Source organism: Pangasianodon hypophthalmus, chromosome 12 (genome assembly GCF_027358585.1).
Source record: "Pangasianodon hypophthalmus isolate fPanHyp1 chromosome 12, fPanHyp1.pri, whole genome shotgun sequence".
Lineage (NCBI taxonomy): Eukaryota > Metazoa > Chordata > Actinopteri > Siluriformes > Pangasiidae > Pangasianodon > Pangasianodon hypophthalmus.
In genome coordinates, this window is record NC_069721.1 from 7,437,386 (window position 1) to 7,459,549 (window position 22,164).

At 39.0% G+C, this 22,164-nt stretch overlaps 1 protein-coding gene across 1 annotated transcript in view; it reads left to right on the forward strand.

Moving 5' to 3' along the window:
- The window catches only part of bicc1b (BicC family RNA binding protein 1b), a 67,068-nt gene extending 53,023 nt beyond the window's left edge, over positions 1-14,045 (forward strand). The window contains exons 10-21 of the mRNA XM_034309453.2: positions 1,035-1,254; positions 1,959-2,120; positions 4,297-4,469; positions 4,608-4,749; positions 5,496-5,649; positions 7,053-7,209; positions 7,656-7,695; positions 8,370-8,524; positions 8,971-9,124; positions 9,375-9,535; positions 9,875-9,974; positions 10,985-14,045. Of these exons, the coding sequence (XP_034165344.1) occupies positions 1,035-1,254; positions 1,959-2,120; positions 4,297-4,469; positions 4,608-4,749; positions 5,496-5,649; positions 7,053-7,209; positions 7,656-7,695; positions 8,370-8,524; positions 8,971-9,124; positions 9,375-9,535; positions 9,875-9,974; positions 10,985-11,115 (1,749 nt within the window). The 3' untranslated portion in view covers positions 11,116-14,045. The remainder of the gene's footprint in view (positions 1-1,034; positions 1,255-1,958; positions 2,121-4,296; positions 4,470-4,607; positions 4,750-5,495; positions 5,650-7,052; positions 7,210-7,655; positions 7,696-8,369; positions 8,525-8,970; positions 9,125-9,374; positions 9,536-9,874; positions 9,975-10,984) is intronic.
- The last annotated feature ends 8,119 nt before the right edge of the window (positions 14,046-22,164 follow it).

Sequence of the window (22,164 nt, forward strand, 5' to 3'; positions counted from 1 at the left end):
TCTTCTCAGCATTCATTTTCATATCCTCACTCACGGTCAGACGACGAAACAGGATCTCATGTTTTTCCATAAAACGGCTCCATTCTAAATCAGCAGACTGTGCAAATCGCCATTTCAGTGCATAAATCTGCCTTCCTCCAAATGATATGCTGATTGGCCCATTTGTTATTCCATTTCTTGAACGGTCCTGTACTTTAAAAGCAGTACTTTTAAAAAACGCTAGAATGGGCAACAAGTTCGTCGTACACACAGTATATCAGTTGTTCCTGATGATCAAGCACACTCACGTAAACTCCACTTCTATAATCATCTTAATATATTTGATTAGCTAGAAGGGGGCAAGGTATGTTTTCCATTACAGTTTTTAGAAACTGTTTTGGTTAATTTGCACAATTTTCCACATCAAGGGCAGTCAGTCAGCCAAGACGTGCTTCTTGCCTCTTTAGTTTTGCACTTTGTGAGTCTGATATGTACAGTATGTCCATTTAAAAAAAAAAAACTATGTAAATCTTATGTAATGTTACAGTGTTCAGCTACATGGTGAAATTTTGTTTAGATTACAGAAAGTCATACTGTGTCCTAAATCACATCTGTAAGTCTAAATGATATTACTAATGACTTAGATGTGGTTTGAGGAATACAATATGTCTCATTTTGGGGAGGCAGACTTCTATGAGGCAGATTTTTTAGTGACATTAGCCTCAAAGATTAAGAGCAAAACCCCAAAAAAGCTGTGCTAAGCCTAATTCCCCACCATTCTCCAAGCAATGACCCAGAATGACACTGATTTCAGTGCCATTAATAACATTAATAACATTATATGACTACAGAATGCCTCTCTATTTAACTTTTTCATGTCAGGTGAAATAAACAGTCCAGCTGTTCTGTGTGCTCTGTTCTTTATCATTTGATGGAATTTACGATTAAACTCCAACACTGGAATATTCAGAGCTGTGAAAAATATTTAAACAAACTAAAAATGGATTTTAGGATGTCAGTGACTCCATATTGCTTATTTAATTATTTTTCTGTAGTCAGTGATAGTGAAGAGTGTGGAGAGGAACGCTCTGAACATGTATGAAGCCCGGCGCTATCTGCTGGGCCTGGACAGCAGTGGAGTGTGTGTATCCGTCTCCACCTCCTCCAGCAGTAGTAGCAGCAGCAGCAGCCCTCCGTCCGCTCTGACCCCGACTCTCAGCTGCCCTGTGGGCATCGACATCCTCACCTCTGCCGGCTTGGGTCTCACCAGCCTGGGTAAGAGAGACATGGCATTCTTCCTTAAGGAGTAGGCTATAATATGTTAATTAATTACTAATTAATTAAATAAATAGCAGAAGATCTTTTTTGTTTTATTGAAAATGTTGATGAATCAGCAGGGAAAATTGTTACTGAGATGTTTGATTGTGAATGGTGGACTTTGGGCCTCATTTATCAATCGTTTAGTAAAGTTGTGTGTGAATTTTTGTGTAGGCAAACTAAAAATTTCTTCCAGATAGACAAAACTCCATAAAAGGCAAAGCTCACAAAGCTGATGACTAAAAATGATGACTAAACGGTGAAAGAGCATATAGCGCAATGTGAGATAAATTTCCCGTTAATTGAGCTCATCCATTGCAGCACGTCAGCTACCACAGGCACAGACTTACTCTTCCTCCTTTTATAGGATGGCTTTTCTTTTGTCCTAATTAAAAAGCTAGTCTTTTTTGATTTACTTTATGGATTTGTGGATTCACATTACTGACTCTACCGATATGTAATTTTCACAAACTGAGAAAGTCTTGTAGGATACAAACAATCTGCCGAACTAACTGGATTTCGTGAATAGCACATTTCTTGTGTAAATGCTCCTGCTAACGATGTTACGAATAAATAAATCATATATCGTTCTTTATTTTCTTGTGTTGTTAGTAGAGGAGGAATTGTATGGCTCATGGTTCTGATTTCCATCTATGTCTCAGGTCTGCTTGGTCCTACAGCAGCTTCTCTAAGTGCTCCGTCCACCCCCAACTCTCTCCTTAATGCGCTTAACAGCTCCATCAGTCCACTGCATGTCCCCTCCTCTGGAACACCTAGTCCTACACTTTGGTCCAACTCACTGGCCAGTCCAACCAGCACACCAGGTGTGAGAAAAATACACACATGCACACACCTTTTTACCAACTGATTTTACTTGCTTAGTAGTGAACTTAGAAGCTTGGACTATATGTCAAGTGCAGTGTTTCTGTTTTAACCTGGACACACAGTACAGCTTTTTACACACTTAAACACGAAAAAACACACAAATGTGCATGTCTAACAGAGTGGACACATACTGCAACATTAGCTAAGCTAGCCACCTGCACCAGTGTTACCAGCTAAGTGTTTAGCTTAGATAATGCTACCTCTCCAGCAGTACCAGTTTGATTTAAGTAAGCTAAGTTCACAAACAAGCTAGCAAACAAGCTTCTGCGTATTATATCATGTAGATAAAACCACACATTAGCAAGCTACTTTACATTAGACTATTATGTTATATAAACCACTAGCCAAAGTAGCTAGGAAACTAGCTAACATTAAGTTAACTGTTATATTGCATAAACTGTAGGCAAGGTCGATAGCAGGACCAGCTAGCATTAGGCCGTTATTTTATTTAATTAGTCAGGTGGGAATTAGCAGTGACGAAATTGGGTGCAAATAGTGTGCCTTTCTATGTGCAAATATCCCCTACATTTTAGCTCTGTGCTCATTCAAATAAAAAGGCTACAGTATTTAAAGGAATACCTTGACAAGAAACAAAATGTACATAATTTACCATTATCCCTAAATGTAGACAGTCAGCCAAGACATGTTTAGCATCCAACATTTATTTCTTTTGTTTTGCACTGGAGCTATGAGGCTAGTGTAGCTAAGTCATGGACATCTGTTTTACCCAAAATCTTCTGTGTTTATATACACACACATTAACATTTACTTTATAGGACACAATAATATATCATGTCATATGGGGGAAGCCATCTTGGACAACTGGACTTGTTTTCCTTGCTGTTGATTTGGTATGATTTTGGTATTACCCCACAGGCTCTGCCCCCCAAAGTTTAATAATTTATTTCCACTCTAAGTTTGTATTTGTTCATCTGTACTCAATCTGCTTTTTAGTAAATCATTTAGTAATTTCACAGATGTTTTTGGGTGAAGTCATTCAAACATTTTGCAGTTTTAGACTAATTTCCAGAAAGCCAATGTGAATGTTTCTATAAACTATGGTCATGTGAAAAATCTTGAAGATGACTGTGTATGAGAAGAAAAGCACAAAAAACAGCAGTGCAATGGGTAGTTTTGACATTTGATCCATTCATTCATTTTCAGTAATCATGGAGACATTTGATGTTAATTAAATAGTTTTAATTTTGTTTCGTTGTCTGTACAAACAGTGCACGAGTGTCCCCTATACCATCATTTGTTCCATAACTCTTTTTTGCATCTCATATTTATCAATAGTCTACATTTTCCACCTCAACTAAGTGTTCTATTATTTATTTTGGCATTTTTGCAAATATATTCAGGCATTTTTTTTCTAAATTCAGGTTTTTTTAATTTACACTTTCAAAATTGACATAGAAGATCTCTGTGTAAATGTCATATAGACTCCTTGTTAAATACCTTAACCTCATAGCCTCTGTGTAAACTTTGATTACATTTGTAGTAAGGAGAAAAATGTGTCTATTATTTTTATTTTGTAATTGTATATTGTAAGACGTGAATAAATACACAATACAGCCAAAGGTTTGTGGACGCCTGATCATCACACCCATATGTGGGTCTTTCCCAAACTGCAAAGTTGGAAGCACACAATTGTGTATAGGATGTCTTTGTGTGCTGTAGCTTTACAATTTCCCTTCACTGGAACTAGGGGGACCAAACCTGTTCCAGCATGACAGTGCCCCTTTGCACAAAGTGAGGTCTATGGTTTTCCAAGGTTGTGTGGAAGAACTCGAGTGTCCTGCACAGAGCCCTGACCTCAACCCCACTGAACACCTTTGGGATGAACTGGAACTCTGACTGAACCTCCGGCCTCGTCGCCTGACATCAATACTTGACATTACTAATGCTCTTGAGGCTGAATGAGCACAAATCCCCACAGCCACGTTCCAAAATCTAGTGTAAACCTTCCCAGAAGAGTGGAGGTTATTATAACAGGAAAGGGGGACTAAATCTGAAAGGGGATGTTTAACAAGTACATGTGGGTGTGATAATCAGGTGTGCACAAACCTTTGACCATGTAGTGTATATACTGAGTTTTTGTACCAAAATCTCCAGGTTTTTCATCACCACTGATGATCCATCCAGCCACTCAGGCCACACTGACCAACATCCTGCTCCAGAGTTACACACAGAATACACCGTCTCCTCCACCCGGCCTTGCCCCAATAGATCCACAGGTCAATGGAGTCACAGACTGCAGCAAGGCCGTGTCCTCCCTCAATGGCAAGGTGACATAGCCTAGACTATTTCACAATATGCCAGCCACCAGTTAGGCTAGAAAAGATGAATATGGTAAAATATCCTATGTCATATGAATGAAAAAGGTGTGCACTCTGGAATGAATCTGTGTCTGTTTTGTGCTGTAGCACTCCAGCTCTATGTACAACAGAATGTCCACTTCCTCACTGGCTGATAAAGTTCTGAATGCAGCACATGGAGATCCTGTCCAGGACGCCAGTACACACTGTCCATCTGAACCACTGTCCAGCAAGTCCAGTCAGGACCAAGGTACTCCCACCCTGGAGTAAATATTCTGTTGTATGAATGTAACAAATTCAGCATACTCACGTGATTATTGCTCCAGTTTTTCATACATTTGATCTGGTTTAAGTTAACGTCTTTTTGGTTCAGTAAGCAAATGGTTTACTTGGAACCTAGTGCAATTGTCTTTATGTATATTTAGGAATGATAGTATATGTAAACTGTAAGATTACATTTGTATACTTGTATTATGTTTGTAGTAGAATCTCCAGGAAGAAAATGTAAGTGCTAGCTGTGAAGTAGTTACAGTTTCTTTCTGCTAATTCTCATGTTATTCAGGGAAAAATATGGTGAACTGCTTGATTGGCACTAACCCTCTGACCTTCTTCAGATTGAAATTGGATTGTATTGACTTTGGCCAGTTCATTTATGTATTAATATGTGTTTGGTTCCAAATGGTTAAGCCATGCTTTCCTGAAGGCCAAGCATTTCCGTATTCCTGCATTGTAACCATTAAGATGTGTTTGAATTGGCTGAACTTCCAAAAGCCAGGATAAGGGTATGGTTTTTGTCCCTCACTCAGACTAGGAGTCAGTTAAACTAGATTTTCCTGTCTCTGGTGAGCAGTGAAGCTGTAATGAGGGCGGTCGACTCTAGATTCCTTTATGCCAAGAGTAGTCATGCTATACAATTGTTAACCAAAGATGTCTGTCATTTGGCTCAGAGGTGTGTGTGTATGTGTGTATGTGTGTGTGCGGGTGTTTGTGATTCAGGATCTGATACTTTTGTGGAGGTGGGCATGCCGCGGAGCCCCTCACACTCGGGCAACAGCAGTGAACTAAAGCAGATGTTGGCCTCCTGTAAAACAGCCTCAGGCAAGAGGCAGGCTGTGGAGTTACTTCAGGGCACAAAGAACTCTCATTTACAGTATGTGCTCACATCCACACACAGTCACAACTGCTACAATCACACAACATATATATCACTGTCTGCAAAAGCATGAAATATTCTAACCATTAGATTATGGTGTGTATTGTTACTAATATTATGGTGTAGACAATCACTGAAAGACAGGTATAACAGCTTAACAAAGCAATCCTGATCCCACAATTGGTTATTGTTTCTGTTGCCTTGTGAGCATGTAAATACTGTAAATACACACCCCAGCTGAATTTGATTACCCTTCCTGTCCAGGTATGGGTAGTGTGAGAAATAGTTCAGGCCATTGATTGGTTAAATGCAGTTGTGACAGTAAAATAGTTCTGATAGTCATCAATAGTAGCATAGTGATCGTCTGACAATGTTTTTTTTTTCTTGTGTTTTTCCTGGCAGCTTTAGAAAATAATATCTCTGTTTTATCATAAAATCTAATTTTTCAGAAGTGTTTTTATTTACTTATGTTTTCTTATGTTGATTATATAATATATAACTTATATATAACTTATATGTTGCATTTCTCACTTCTTTGAGTTTGACTGAAACCTAAATGGCTTCCTGTTCACTGTGTTTGCTCATTACATAGGATATAACAATATTTTTTATGACCTTCCTGTGCATGGTAGGGCCACTAGAATACCATTCTCGAGTCACATAAAAGTATTACATATTTTAACTTCCTCTTAAAATGTTTGCACTCAAAATTATCCATTTTTTACTGAATGTATGGCACACTTGGATTTATCTGGATCATTGCTTCTTATTTATTACCAGTGAAAGAAAATTAATTTGTGAATTTGAGTAGTGTTTCTCATCAACACACAAACTTCTCTTACTTTCATGGGTATCTGATAGAAAACATACACAGGTTGTCAGTCAGGATGTGTATAGTCAAGGATTTGGATTGTTAACTGTAACATACTGTACCATAATGTTTATTGGAAAACTGTTTGCTATTAACCAGCATCAGCTGTGTGTCCCAGCAGGTGTTCTGCTAGTGCTCAGGGCAGTTTTAAAGGTCAGCGGCTGACGTTAAACAACATGCTTGAGTAGGAAAATAAATCGCTATGAAATCTATTCCTCCAGCTGTGTGACTCACGTAACAGAGGCAGAGAAGAATTGCATTGTATCTTATGAATAGTCTCCAGTGACAGTGTGCTTCTGAAGGAGATGATTCTTCTGAAGGATGATGATTTTGAGAGCATGTATACTAGAGACTAGAATAACTAATGTTATTGGAATATATTTTTCTGTTGTAAGTTAGGAAGGTGTTGCCTTCACTGTCCTTATATTACAAATAACACTACTTTCTGTTCTCTTGCCTGCTCCCTCTCTTGGTCTTTATTTCTCTCTAATTCCCTCTACTCTACCTTTCTCTGTCTCTGCCTCTCCAGTTCAGACTGTTTGCTTTCCGACTCGGACTCCAGTGCTTCTGAGAGTCCCGTGGCAGATAAACGGGCTCCGGGCAGTGAGAGAGCAGCCGAACGAGCCGCCCAGCAGAACTCGGAGCGCATCCGTCTCCCACCGCAGTCCTCTTTCTCCAACATGCAGGTACTCCAGCATGCCTTTTCATGTCCTCCATCTTCTGTTACCAGAGCCATAGTGACTACAGCATCAGTCACAGTGTTCAGGAAATAGATTCCAAGTCTGCATCAAAAATTGATATGCTAAATCTTTTTCAGTGATGCATGCTGCGTAGATTTCAATGGAAGTTGGTATTCTTCAAGCAGTACTGTACTTGCTGATGGTTGTTGGGATGCTGTATTTTTGTTCCCACTGACTCACATGTTAAGTGTCCTCTTAGACTTTGTGTTGTTTCTTTTTCAAGTAAACATAAGTCTCTCCATTAGTGTACAGTAAATACTTATGACAGAATAAGGCAGTGTTTAGCTTTGTTCCTTTGCTTCTCTATAAAGCAAACTGACAGGCGATATATAGGACGAACGTCTTCTTCCCCACATAGCCTAAACACTCTCTGATTCTCTCTTTCTCCCCAGGCCTTTGATTATGAGCAGAAGAAGTTGCTGGCAACCAAAGGTATGTGGTAGACAAACTTAATCTCTATTGAAGTGTTGATATCCTGCCTATAAATTTTAGAGTCTTCTGTTCATCCCCAATTTCCTGTCTCTGGTTTCCTCCCACTATCCAAAACCATGCCAGTAGCTAGACTGGTGACTCTAAATTGTCTCTAGATGTGAATGAGTGTGTGAATGTGTGTTCATGGTGCCCTGAGATGGACTGGCATACAATTCAGGGTGATAAGCTCCAGATCCAGCGCATCCCTGATCAGGATAAAGCGGTTACTGAAGACGAAGGGATGAATTAATGTTCATCTGCAAAATAACAAAATGAGGCAGCCTGATATGTTTAATCCACCGTGCCAATAGAATAGAACTGCTGATTTTCCAAGGGCAGAAGATCTGGCAGTGTTCAGCATGTCATTACAGCCTTGGTTCATTTTACAATAAACATCCTGCAATACTGTTACAATAAACAAGATCCTAATAAGCTCTTTCTCCATTCCATGTGCTGGTCATGCATTAACGATGCCAAATAGTAAACTATTATTAGGAATAGAATGTACCCATCATTGCCACTGCTTAGACAACGTTCTTATTTTGATTGATTTCTTTAGGACACATCTATAAAAGTAGTATTTAGGTTTTAAATAAGGTATTCACAGAAAGACCTGTGGTTCGGTGCATTTTCAGCCATGCTGAAGAAGCCAGTAGTGACGGAGGTGCGAACGCCAACAAACACATGGAGCGGCCTGGGTTTCTCCAAGTCCATGCCTGCGGAAACCATTAAGGAGCTGCGCAGGGCCAACCATGTGTCCTACAAGCCTACCATGTCCACTACCTACGAGGTGAGAACAGCCACTGCATCTTCACTTCGTGTTTTGGGAATGGGTTTACATATCTAGAATTAAGCCTTAGGTCTGTTGGTGGAGTGCAGACTTTCTGATCGCAGGTCAGTTTCCATAGATCAGGAGTCACCCCCCTGCATACTTTAGTTTTCCCTTCCTCAACACACCTGATCTAGCACATGAATGCCATTGACAGTAGTTGATGAGCTGCAGAAAGTGCTGAGAATATTAAGTTTTAGAGTGTTTATTGTTCAGTGATGAGGAAATGCAGAGTGACTTTATCAGTTCCTGATATGGGACAGTTTGTTCAGAGTTGATACATGATACTGGAATTTAGAGTCAAGGCAAATCTCTTAGATGTTCTCAGATAATTTTTACGAGCTCAGTGAGTTAGAGAAGCTTGTGGCTACAGTGAACAGTAGTGATAGAGCTATGTGTTATTGCAGGGATCTCCGCTATCGCTGTCACGCTCCAACAGCAGAGAAGGAGTAGGAAGTGGCAGCGACTCGGACAACTGGAGGGAGAGGAACGGGAGCGGGCTCCCGTCACACAGTGATTTCCCAACACCTATCAGTCCCAAGAGGAAGCAGAACAAGTCAGGTAAGCTGGTCAGAAAGGCAGTAGAGATTAAATGATGCTCAAAGACCTGCAGCCCTCCTTTAAAACTGCTGATGTACCTGGACAGTTGAGGACCTCAGAGACCACATTTACGCTCTGTGGGACAGTGTGGATTTGTCAGTTATAAGAAAACAAAAATTTGGGCTAGTTGAATAGTTGAAGAATATACTAGGGAATTAGACATATTAGTACTTTTGGATAGAGCAGTTCTGTTCCTTTCTCTCTCTTACAGTGGAACACTATTTGAGCAGCAGCAACTACATGGACTGCATCTCCTCAGTGACCGGGAGTAACGGCTGTAACCTCAGCACCTCTCTGAAAGGCTCCGATCTGCCAGAGCTCTTCAGCAAGCTGGGCCTAGGGAAATACACCGACGTCTTCCAGCAACAGGAGGTACTGACCCAAAAAAGAAGAATTTCTAGGTGGTGCTCACTACTATCAAATAGAGGTTTAAACTGTTATCCTTTACCATAGAAGAAAGTCGTCAGGCTTAAGAACCCCAGTTGTATTCCAGTTCTGATATTGAAGTCATGTAATCAGATTATTGAATGCTTACCTAGAGCATCTGTGTTTCTCATTAGAATCTACCAAAAACTTGGACTCATTTGAGATGCTGAATTTTAAACCTCTGTCCTAAGAGAATGAGAATCCAAACTGTGAATTGTGCGTTAGACCATTTGAGATATGTCAGCTCCTACAGGGTCAATAGCTGCCATTTTGTCTGCCTCACAGATCGACCTGCAGACGTTCCTCACTCTGACCGATCAGGACCTGAAGGAGCTGGGCATCACCACATTTGGAGCACGCCGGAAAATGCTGCTGGCCATCTCAGGTATGTCTTTTTCTCCTACTATCCTGACTGGTAAAAAAAGACCTTTTTTTTACAAATTAAGCCCCAGTTTTAATAATCCCTAATAAGAGTGGATGAATGAATGCATGCATGGAGCTGTCAGCTACTAGCACACATGGCAGGCTCCATGTGACTGTCTGTATCTATATCAGACTAGAATGTGACCCATTTGAGTTTGTTCCCATGTTTGGCAGTCTTTGGTTTCAGTCAAAAGTTGCACAAATTATTGCAATCCACTTTGAACATAGTTGTGGCAAAAGCACCCACAATCAAATAACAATAACTGCTTTCTACATTTTGACACGGGTGTTTCCTTAAATGCTGATGGTCCCCCAAGGGATTAAAATACAGAGTCTAGGTCTGAGGATAGCTCAGTGCCCCCCTTTTTCAGTGTTAATACTTGTTATGTATGGGCAATGCTGACATGCTTGTGAATTCCAGAGCTTGGAGGTACAGAGAGGACAAGGCCAATTTGCTCTGAGGACAGGAAATGCCTGTGGGCCAGTGTTTATTTCTCTTGCTGAGGTCTTGAGCCAGTCAAAAATGTAGTATAGTCTGGGTTGATGGAAACTTGTACTGAGAGAAGAGCATCCTCTCTCACTTTTTGTGTCCCTCTGTAAGAAACAACACATTCCATGGACCTCTGGAAATCTAAATGTGAAATGTTCTGTAAAGAAAAACAGTGCTTGCTGTGTTTTAGATAGATAGATAGATAGATAGATAGATAGATAGATAGATAGACAGACAGACAGACTGAGTACTGTATTGATCCCTGAGGGAAACTGTTTTGTCACAGCAGCAGACAAATACAGACACAACACCTGACATTACAGACACCAAATACTACCAAGAAGCACTTGTCTGTAAGTCAGTAAATAAGGTAGATGGATGTAGGTGTCATGTGGAATAATTTTTTTATTGTATCTTGCAATGTTGAAATGGACATATTTTTAAGGTACATTATTTACTAAAGTTTCTGTTGTGTTTTACAGATCTGAACAAGAACCGAAGGAAACTCTTTGAGCCGCCAAACATCCGGTCCTCGTTCCTGGAGGGGGGCGCCAGCGGGCGTCTGCCACGCCAGTACCATGCCGACATTGCCAGTGTGAGTGGGCGCTGGTGAGCCCTGGTCCATCCGCCCTTGTGTTACTAATGCACAGACAGCCTTAACTGCACAAAGCCATTCCTGATGCCTTAATAAACAATACTGGACCAAACCCTGGGAATCAGTGCCAAAAACAAAAAAAAAAACCACAAAGAATGTCTTTGGAAAGGAGGTTGAGTTTGGAGGACTCGTGTAAATGTTGATAATTATGTACAATATGGTACTCTATGCAGTATGGTACTCATGTGGAAATGAAGGGAATGCTGAAGGATTCATAAAGCTCCTGCACTGTTGTTGTATAAGGAGCTATCTGTGTACTTAGTTCAATTTTTTTTTATTTATATCCTTGTCTTAGACTTGTGTCATACTAATTCTTTGCACTTTAAGAGTACTAAATACTTTGCCTGTGGGCTGATTCCTCTCTAGTCTGCCTTACAAGATGTGCATGGAGCATATATAGCACTTAAAAGGTTTCGATTAAGACCCTTCAAATGAGGTTCTTTTTTTCAGCTTTTTAATCACGATGCATTGGAACTCAGATTGTTTACTTAGCAGTTTCTCTTATACAAGATGTAGTTCAAAGAGAAGTTTTAGGCCTCTTTGCTTAGCTGACACAAGGACAAAGACCCTGACTGCTGTCTCTCTGATCATCACCAACAAACCACAGGCCAGAGGTGTGCATCGAGACTACGATTGCACCAAAACTTTTACACTCAGTAAGGCTCCATATAAGATCTTTCTACATACAAAGAAAGTACACGGCATTGCCTTATTATTGAGGGGATTTTAGTTAATTGCGTCATTCTTATGATGTCATGTTCCAGTGACAGCGATGCATTTAGCATGAATTTAGCAACCATGCAAAAACCTGTTCACACTAGCTGGTGTAATGCAGGAAAAAAAAGACAGGTATATTGGCTTAAATTGCTTATTTATTTATATTTTGGAAAATGTTACAAGTTCATCTGGAAATATTGCAGATGGCTATAAACAGAAATAACAGTAGGGAGCATGTGGGATTGGTCAGACTTGGGCAGCAGTGCCAACTTCTATGGTTTAGCCATAGAATTTATGACTTTTTTTACCCATTTTCTCACTATGGCGATACTGGAGTTGCCTGAAAATGATGATTTCATACTTTTTTTTTTCAGAAAAAGCAGCAGTCAGATCAAACATGAATAAAATTCTCGAGGGGAAACCTGAATTCACTGAAGGGGAAAGGACATGTGACATGCATTTGCTCTTGGTAATAGTTACTTTCATTTCACGCTGACTTTATCTAGGTGAAATTTGACCTGTGAATTTGCAAGTCTCGGATTTGTCAGCCAGTAGCCTCTTTGATTGTGGTAACTTTGTTAAAAAAAAATGGAGGAGCTGCTTGTTATTAAGTTCCCGGGCACATCTGGCTTTTTTTTTTTCTCATTCTTCTCTTATTGTTTCTTGGAGCACATCTGAAAGAAAATAGCCGACCCACCCACTAACGTACTCTAGGCTTTTTTGTGGTAATCTTTTGTTTATGTTTTCTCTGTAACTTTTAGGATTTTCTTGTTAGCAATGTTGCCACCTCTACTTCCCTTCACACACCTCTACCAAAGGCTGAAACACACTCTCGAATATTTGATCAAATCCTGAGCATTACTAATGCAGCGCTTAGTTTGCAAGGTCTAGCTGTTTTAACTACCTCTTCATCTGCCTTTCACCACTTTCTTTATTTTACACACTTGTGTGTTTTATCAGATTAATGCAAAATGTAGGTCCCTTATCTGACATTGCAGAAGCAAGGGTACGAGTTTCCTAGACTTGTCAGCGAATATGCATGTAAAGCTGTGAATGTTGCCAGTCGTTCTCTTAAGGGTGAATCCATCAAGTGCCTTTTCGAAGCTTTTCAAAAACATCTGCAGTATTTCATCATGGTACAGCATTTTTTGACACGGATGTAGCTAAACCACTCATGGAATAATCTCACAGAGCATTGCTTAATCTTTACATGTATAGTATTATTGTATTTGCATTTAATTGTTCCATATGTTGTGTATGACCTTACATGTGATTAGAGGTACTGTTGAAATACATATTGTGCATATTGCAGTTTTATAGTCTTTTATACTTTTGCCTACTAGTTTGTCATGGTCATTTCCAGACAGCAGCGGATGATCAATTAGCAGTTGGGTATGTAGTGTTTGACTTAGGTTTTATACCAAATGGTATGTACAAGTGGAAGAAAAACCTTCCTGTCAGTATTAACTGCAAAATCAAATCAACCGACTATGCAAAGAAATCGCTTTGCCATGTAATGTATGTTTTCTACTTAAAGCACCGCAGTCTTGTTCCAATCAAGATCACAGGCTGCCTGATTTCAGTATATTGCTGCCTTAATGTACCTGATTAGTGCTTTGTATGCATCAAATGCTATTTTTTTATTTGTGTGATTTGTGAGTGACCAAACTGTAATTGATTTGTAGATTTATTTTTCTTTCACTCCCTAAGAGGAAAAAATAAGGGAACAGAAAAATTTTGTCTTAATATTTTGACATGGCCTTGTGACCAGGGCCAGCACTTTTTCCTTTTTTTTTTTTTTTTTGAGGATCTTGAGTCACAACCAAATGAACAAATGCTCCGTGATAATCATGTACAGTAGAGTACAGGATAACGATATCGGAGCATTCGTATTGCTGATAAGGGAATAAACAAAAGCACTAATCTGTATTGCTCTGCCAAATGTTTTATAATCCCTGTCATACATATCTGTTAGTTGGATACAATTGAGTTGGCCAGTGCCTTGCAAATGACTCTTTCGGAATCTGTGAGTTTGACACAGATTAAAAAAAACACCTTGGTACTGTCATGATATAAACTTGTATTAATGCCATGAACATGTGGTACGATTGAATGTTCTTTACATGTTGGAAGCCTTGTTACAAAAGAATAAAATGTATGCAAACTTTTCAGACGTTGCATTTCTCATTCTGTGTGCACTTTCATTCTCTTTGAAATGGTTTGTGTTGCAAACTGAGCCAAGACTTACTCGAGCCCTAAATCCTGGTAGTTCCGTTTAATAACAAAATCTTTTTAAAATAAAAGGAAGAAAAGTGCAATTTGCCAGATCCTCAGTGATCCATCTCTCTGGAATCCTCCAGTGAACTCGTCCACCCTTAGTATGGCTATTAGCCGGCTCAGCTTAATCCATCCAGTTGCTGTTGCTAGGCACGTGGAACCTGTGACACAAACCATTCTGCTAACTAGAGAACTACCCTAGTGTTTTAATGAGCCGTGAATGCGACCACACCCATGCTGACTCATTATAATGACACAAATCTGCCCATGACTTTAGCAGCACACACATTCCTCTGGATGGACCTCATGAGGGCTAACATTTTTTTTATGTGTCACTGTCTGTCCAAGCTATTAACCAAAACTTGACAAATTACAAGGAACTCTACGGACAGTATAGATAAGAGCTCTATTTTATCATCTTGTACTGTAAATTCAGACTGTCATGCCAAAGTTATTCCAAAATAAGGATGTGTGACTCGCAGGCCTGCGGTGGAGGCATCAAAAAATGGAACAATTCACTTTTTTAGACTTGTTTTATTTTCCTCTGGTGAGGTTTTGTCTTTGCCCTTTAAATCCAGCCACATTGCTTGGATCATGGACACATGAGGGAGAGGACAGAAGCACTGAATTCTCCGCACCACATTAGAAACGATCTAGAATGATTTCAGCGGATGCAGCAAATGGGAAACCAACCACTAGTGCCAATTAGGAAGTATTTTTTTAAATGAAGCATGTACAGAAAAATGACAGACAAAAAAAACCTTTTGTCTTCCTGCCATTCTGAGAGATCTGTCGTTTCCTTACAAATCTGTTTCACATTAAGGTATTAGAGTTACCAGAGGATTTCTAAACATCTCTCCAGTATGCGCTCTGACCACATGCTGTTTTTTCATTGCAGAAACAGGGAGTAAATGATCTCTGCTCTTAGAAAAAGTTCATCTATCGTCAAGTATCCAAGTACACAGCGCTTGTTTCAGAGCTGAAGTTAAGATGTGGTGGTGTTGATGGGTGAGTCGAGTGTAATTGTATCAAATTAGACTGGACAGAACTGAAAGACTGGATGTCAGAGTCTTTCTGCAGCTTGTCTGCTTCTCTCTATGTGCCTGGCTCCACTAACATTTTGCTGACAAGCGCACAGTCTTGTGATTACTCAGTGAGCTCCTCAGCATTCATGACCAGAGAGAGGGTCAGTTTCCTCCTTCTTTTTCATTTCCGAGCTGGCCATGTTGTAGCTGTTCTTAGGCCTACATGAGAAAAAAGCAAAAATGGTAATCATAAATTATATGGCTGTAAATTTGCAACAAAAACAACCCATTATGATAAAAAGATTACATGTTGCAAAAAATTAAGTAGATAAATAAAGAATTTCCCTGATACCTGAAAACACTAAGGTCTGAGCCGTGCTGTGTTTTTTTCCATTCTCACTAGAGGGCGATAAAAGCATAAGTGTGTGCAAAAGTGCCTGGCTTCCCCTTTTTACTGTGTTTAAATTATTCAGCAGTACAATTTATTAATAGAACCGACTCCTTGATAGTACAAAAATGACTGTAGGGGGGATGTACTCTTTCATTATTGATTATCTTCCCTAGAGTTCCTTCACAATACTAACCTTGAAAAGCTTCTCATTGACTTTGGCAGGATTGGTTTATAATAGTATCACTTGAAGCAAAAATCCACCCTGAACAACTTGCATATTAATCTTTAGAAGTAACATATGATCTTTAATGACATCCAAGATTCTGAGTTTTTAGTTTAAAATTCTTTCATTCGACTGCATTAAGAGAGTGTTGCAGCAGCACTTTAGTGTATCTAGCTCTCTCACCTCTTCATCTGTACACACTGCTTGAACAGGTCAGGTTCCAAAGATTCAACATTCATGACAATACCTCCATCAACACCATCACGCTTGTCATCTCATAGATCTCTAACTAGCCGAGTTGAATCTCTGCTGTAAATGTGTCGTATAGCTGCATTGCATTCTGGAAGTTTGAGGCGTTCCAACGTTTGCTGTCTTCACTAATTCTGTATTAGATTTCTCATGAACAGGACATTGAATGTCACTGGAAAATGGTGAGTCATAAAAGTAGCTATTGTTCGATTGTTTTTAAGGAGCTAACATCAAAATCTGAATTTTGAGTGTATGAGATTGTTGAATCTCTTTCTCCTATTAAACACACTGTGACACAATGTCACCATGTGAGGTCAGAATAACAAAAATACAGCATCAATCAACAAATTATGACCAGAATTATTATGCATATAACAAATATTTATAGAATAGAAACATATTTAATGTGTTTCACGATGGAGTTTAACTTCAGATATGTATTATATTTTTATAATCTTGTGCACTTTAATCTATATGAGCATCAGTGCATATATTTTTAGGCTAGGTAATGGTTAAATCTCTAACTGCATTTTTCCTATAATTATTTAGACTAAAAATAAACAGCAGGGATTGTGGGTAAATAAGAAGTGTTGTTATAGCAGAGAGGCACATGGATTATACTGAACTCAGTCCAGAGCAGCTTCATTAGGGACCAGTCATGCATCAGCATGAACTGTCTTCACAGCAAAATCCCCTGAGTTCAATTAACACCTACAGTGTTGAATTAACTCTCAGGGCTGTGTGTTGCTGAATATGGCCAAGTAACGCTATAGCATTTTAAAGTCTGGTCTGGTTACTCTTATAAGTGAAAAAAAAAGAAAATCACATTTAAAGCTTCTAGACTGTGGCACAGGAGCACTGCGGACATTTTGACAGCTGATAACTGAACTGATTAGGTGTATGTCCATTTTTGCTATGCAATAACTTGATCACAGTGTGACATTAACTGTGTGAGGAAATAGCCAGTAAGCTTTTAGGCAGATTGTCTCTTTCTACTGTAGACATTCTTGTAAAAGAGCATGATCCTTGTAGGGATATAGCTTAGGCAAGATTAAAATATTAAAATGAAAACATGTCCACATTGATTTGGTAAAATATATTCATGTTTTTCAAAGCAGTGATGCCCTAATTTGGTGCATGGTGATTTGGTTTTCCCAAATCACCATGCATATGTTTTATTATTATTATTATTATTATTATTATTATTATTATTATTATTACTTTTATTATTATTATCATTAACATCACTAAAATACACTGATATCTTAAATAACGTCACAGTCTCATTGGATAGCATTCTGTTCTAGTAAGCAGAAGGCTGCGAATTCAAGTCCCAGTATTGCCACAGAGCCACTGGTAAGTGGTTTGAATGAGACCCTTAACTCTCGACTGTTTATCTGTATCATAAGAGTGTGTTCTGAGTTGTAACTCACTGATCAAGACCTTTACAAGTTAGTAAGGGAGCATGAAGATGGATGTTAATCAATGCCAGTCTTACAGCTTTTACGATTTTCCATTTGGGAAGTGATAAGCTTTTTTTTTAGCGTAACTACATAATGCTTGTCTATCATGTTTCAGTTCATGCACCTGCTTGCACGTCCTGCATAGTTTGACATAGAGAGAATAAATCAGCTATGCTCTTATATTCTAAGATAGCCTAAAGACTGCATTTACTTAAAGCAGTCTATACCCAAGTCTCATTCATTATTCACTGGATACGGTGACGCTTTATTGATTCCAGGGGGAAATTAGAGATAACTTCACTTAGATACTAGAGATTTAAAATCTATGATCTCTAATTAAATCAAACAAGACCCTGATGCTCATACTCGTGCTTTTCAACACAATCAGGAGTACTGTTTGAGTTTATAAAATACAGTTGTGGAAGTGTATTTTTTCTCAGAATCACACTATCTGGTGTCACCCAGATGAGGATGGATTCCCTTTTGAGTCTGGTTCCTCTCAAGGTTTCTTCCTCATATTGTCTAAGGGAGTTTTCTTCTTGCTACTCTTGCCTGTAGCTTGCTCATTATGGATCTAACTCCAAATCTATATCCACATTTCTGTTAAGCTGCTTTGTGACAAACACCATAAATGTAAATGTAAATGAGACAATGTCCATTGTTAAAAGCACCTTATAAATAAAACTGGATTGAATCAAATCTTATCCTATACTGGTTTAAAAGGGTGTTTATTATGATCAGAGTGAAATCAGGGACTCCTGCAGGTCTAGCTATGACAGCATCACTAAAAAGGAGAGCCATAAGGTAACACAGGCATGAGGTCACCCTGGGATATCAGTGTCCAATCTCTCCGTCAACAAACCTGAATGCCTGACAAATAGGTTTTTAACCTAGATTGACATTATCTCAGCTTTACTTCTTTTGCACAGGAGCTAAAGGAATAATGTCACTTACACATAATGGAACATTATTGACCATTTCATCATTTGTTAACTACATTTGGGCACCACATTTGATTAACTTGAAATTCACTGGGAAAGGTGTGTAAATTTGAATTTTCCCATAATCACCTTTAGAAGAGCTTAACTAAGCTGCGCCTTTAGGAGCAGAAAATTTGATCCGTTGAAGAAAATGTGATCAAAACAGCACTACAGGAAGCTCAGACAGTGGGAAATGGTTCTCACATGATTACATAACCGGCTCTGAACCTCCTTTGGATGGTCAGTACAGCAGGCAAGAGAAGCCTGAGGTTTGATATATTTGTTGCTAAACAGTATAAACTCAGAAATTTCAGATGCTTCATATTGTAAGAGGTTATTGGAATCTGTTGATAATAAATAAAAGAGTACACAATAAAAGAGTAACGTAAAATTAATCAGTGCAACCTGTTTGATTTTTGCACAGCTATTGCCGTTACTTTTAAAGGAGTCTACATATCTATCTATCATTTCCACAACCTATTTTTATTTATAATGTTGTCACTCTCTGACTCACTGACATCAGTTTCACTCAGTGACACATCAGTGCTGTTCTAACATCAGCTAGTGTGTGTTCGGCTGCCTCCTGGCACATAAACAAACACGGAAGGTGACACAGCTGTAATACTACTTGAATATAATGAGTTAAGTCAAATAAAGCTCACGGATCACAACACAGTAAAAAAAGTAAGAAGTGGTGACATTTTTCTTTGAAGGGTTCTTAACTTGGGCCTTCATAATGTCTTAATAAGCATTGCATACATATTTTATGAAGCAATGCTGAAGAATTTCTTAAATACCTATGTCAGAAAGATTTTATTTAGTATTGATGTCTTTAGAAGAAATAACGAAGAGGCCTCACTTATCATTATGAGCTATTATCCTCAACTTGCAACTAGCAGCACATTCATTCAGCCTGGAGACATCTCTGAGAAGTGTCTATTACATTCCTATTATTTTAGCTGACATATGGGTTTCCTAATTAAACGTAGTTGTAGAAGGCGTACATTCCTGCTTCATAGTAGTGTTTTAAATGCAGCTGACAAATGGGCTTCTTAAATAATTGAGTTTGTGTTGGAATAGCACTTCATGTGTTATATGAAGTAGAAAATATGACAGGTAGATACTTTGTAGAAGATGTCTCCAAAGTTCATGAATGTGCTATTATTAATGAAAATGAAATGAGATATGCAAGATATGAAAAAAATATAGATACGAAGGTGTAATGTAGTCTAGCCCTAATGATACTGAGACCTCCTCACATACAGTATGTCCCCTAATGAGCTTTGACACTAACTTTACATATTGCACATCCTCCTCTATTGCTATATCAAATATTTCTGTAAAAACTATTACATTGCAGCACTGATGAATTTTTAAACCTCTTGGTCAGAAGGAGTTGATTAATTTTCTATAACAGCAGCTCTGACAGTAGATCTGGCTGCAAAGCCAATCACAGGTTTATAGTAAAGCCGTCATTCTAATATGTTACTGTTGCCAGTAACAGCAAATTCACAGCAACTTGTATAGTGGACACGTCAAATAATCTAAGACTAATAACAAACTAATAATAAAAAATGTGTGGCTTGGAGCCAAGGGAGCAAAATTGGCCATACTTTCACAGTGGGAGGAATGGCACACTCTCTCTCTCCTTTCAATCACAGAGACACTTGCCAATCATGGGTATCGGTGAGTTCATGTATGCCAAAGAGGTAAGATAGCGTTTTCCTCCGAGTGTATTAAGCTGCCCTGTTACGCAGCATGAGCAACAGTTCAAAAAGTCTGGCTGGCTGCAAGTGTCTCAGTGGAAGCACATTTTAACCCACAACCTCCCCAGTTGGTAGCTGTCAAATCAAAAGAAAAAGCTGGATAATAATAAGCGGATTAAAAATGTGCTGTTTGTTAACAAAGAAAATTTTATAATCATTGATATGGTGAGGCTTTCTCTTAGGAGAATTTTATTTAACATTTATGGAAGGAGTCTCCAGTGTCTTTGTAACAGTAAGAGGTTAATCTGCTCCTTTACGTTTTCTGCCATGGGAGAGTCTTTAGGTCAGGTGACTTTATTTCTTGTTTCTTGCTAACATGACAAGCTGTGCTTTTTTCTTATTCAAGAGAGAGAAGCTTCTATAACATGGTGATACTAAGAACTAACTTGTTGCTTGGATGTTCTACAACATTAAATGTAGCTATAAATGGACAAAGTATGCCTTGTACGTGATAAAAAAAAAAGTGGTCTAAGCAGAATAAAACACTTCAGGTGTGCTGTTCTATGAAAAAAAAATCATGCCGGGCCACATCTCACCACCCTGTCTTTCATTATTTTCCTATAACAGCATGACCCATCAGGTTTTATTCTTTCCTGTATTGACAGGAAGTTAAAATTCAAAATGCTTGCTGTAACTGTTAACCCTGTGGCATCAATACCGACATCAAGTCCATAATACTGCAGAAAAATGCTTAATAATGGCATTTTTGCATAGTCGGAGACACGATATCAGTGATATTAAGTCATGATGTGCACATGTGCCTGTGTGCTGGGGGAGGAGCTGAAGTCCACAGCCTGTAGCAGCAGATTAACATTTAAACCCTTGCCTCTTAATCACCTGCCTTCATCGTTGTGTACATATGTCCACGTGTCTCTATATACTTCCACTTTTTTTGGGAAACTCCATGAATAGCTTTCGGGAATGAATGCATCACTGTATCAGCATCTGCTGTGAAGACATTTTTCAGTCCACCACCCACTAATGGACCAAATAAAACAAATGGGAGTATATTAGGCCTGCAATATAATCATTGAGGCTCAGTGAAGGATTAATGGAAAATAAGGAAAGGGAAAAAGAGCCAGATAAAGAAAAAGAGAGAAAGCGAGAGAGAGAGAGAGACAGAGAGACAGAGAGACAGAGAGAGAGAGAGAGAAGTTGGGGGTTGGTAGCATTGAATGACCCTACTCTGGGAGCAGTCTACGCCCCAGGCATTAATCTACAGACTGGATTACCGCTGCTTCTGTCTACCTACAAGCCACAAACACGCACACACACACACTTCCCCCTGCCACCACTGCACCAAGGTCTGCACACAAGCGTAAGACCACCACTGTAGATCTTCTTGCATGTCTGGCTTGATTTATGTCAGAGTGCCTAATTGCATATGACTAGTCAGCCAGCTAAGCTCGTCTTCCTCAGGAATGGAGCAGCACTCTCCCAGCTGGACTGTTTAACCACAGGAATGCCGGATTGAAGGCTCCATAGGAAACATTTAAAAATTAAACAGCCTTAAAACCTCAGGCAAAAATTCTCATAGCCACCAGATACTCAAGGTTCAGCTTGCTAAAGGGATGTGGTTATTTGTACCAGTAACGGAACTGGATACTGTGTTAACTATATGCTGTACATTGGATAGACTTTGTCATGGGTTCACTCAAAGGCACAGAATGGACTTAAAATTCAGTCAGCATGAATTCATGGATTCTACCAAAGTCCAAAGTCAAGGCTGTATATTTTAAATAGTCACCTTAGTTTAGCAATGAAAACACTGCCAAGAATCTCTGGGAGAACAGCTCAGCATAATGTATTAATAGGAATCGCCCTCACAAAACCCGTCAATGCAAAGACATTATTTATGATCTTTTCCTTGGATGTGTTGTCCAAGGAAATCACTTGTTTAAGGGCAAAAGGCATTC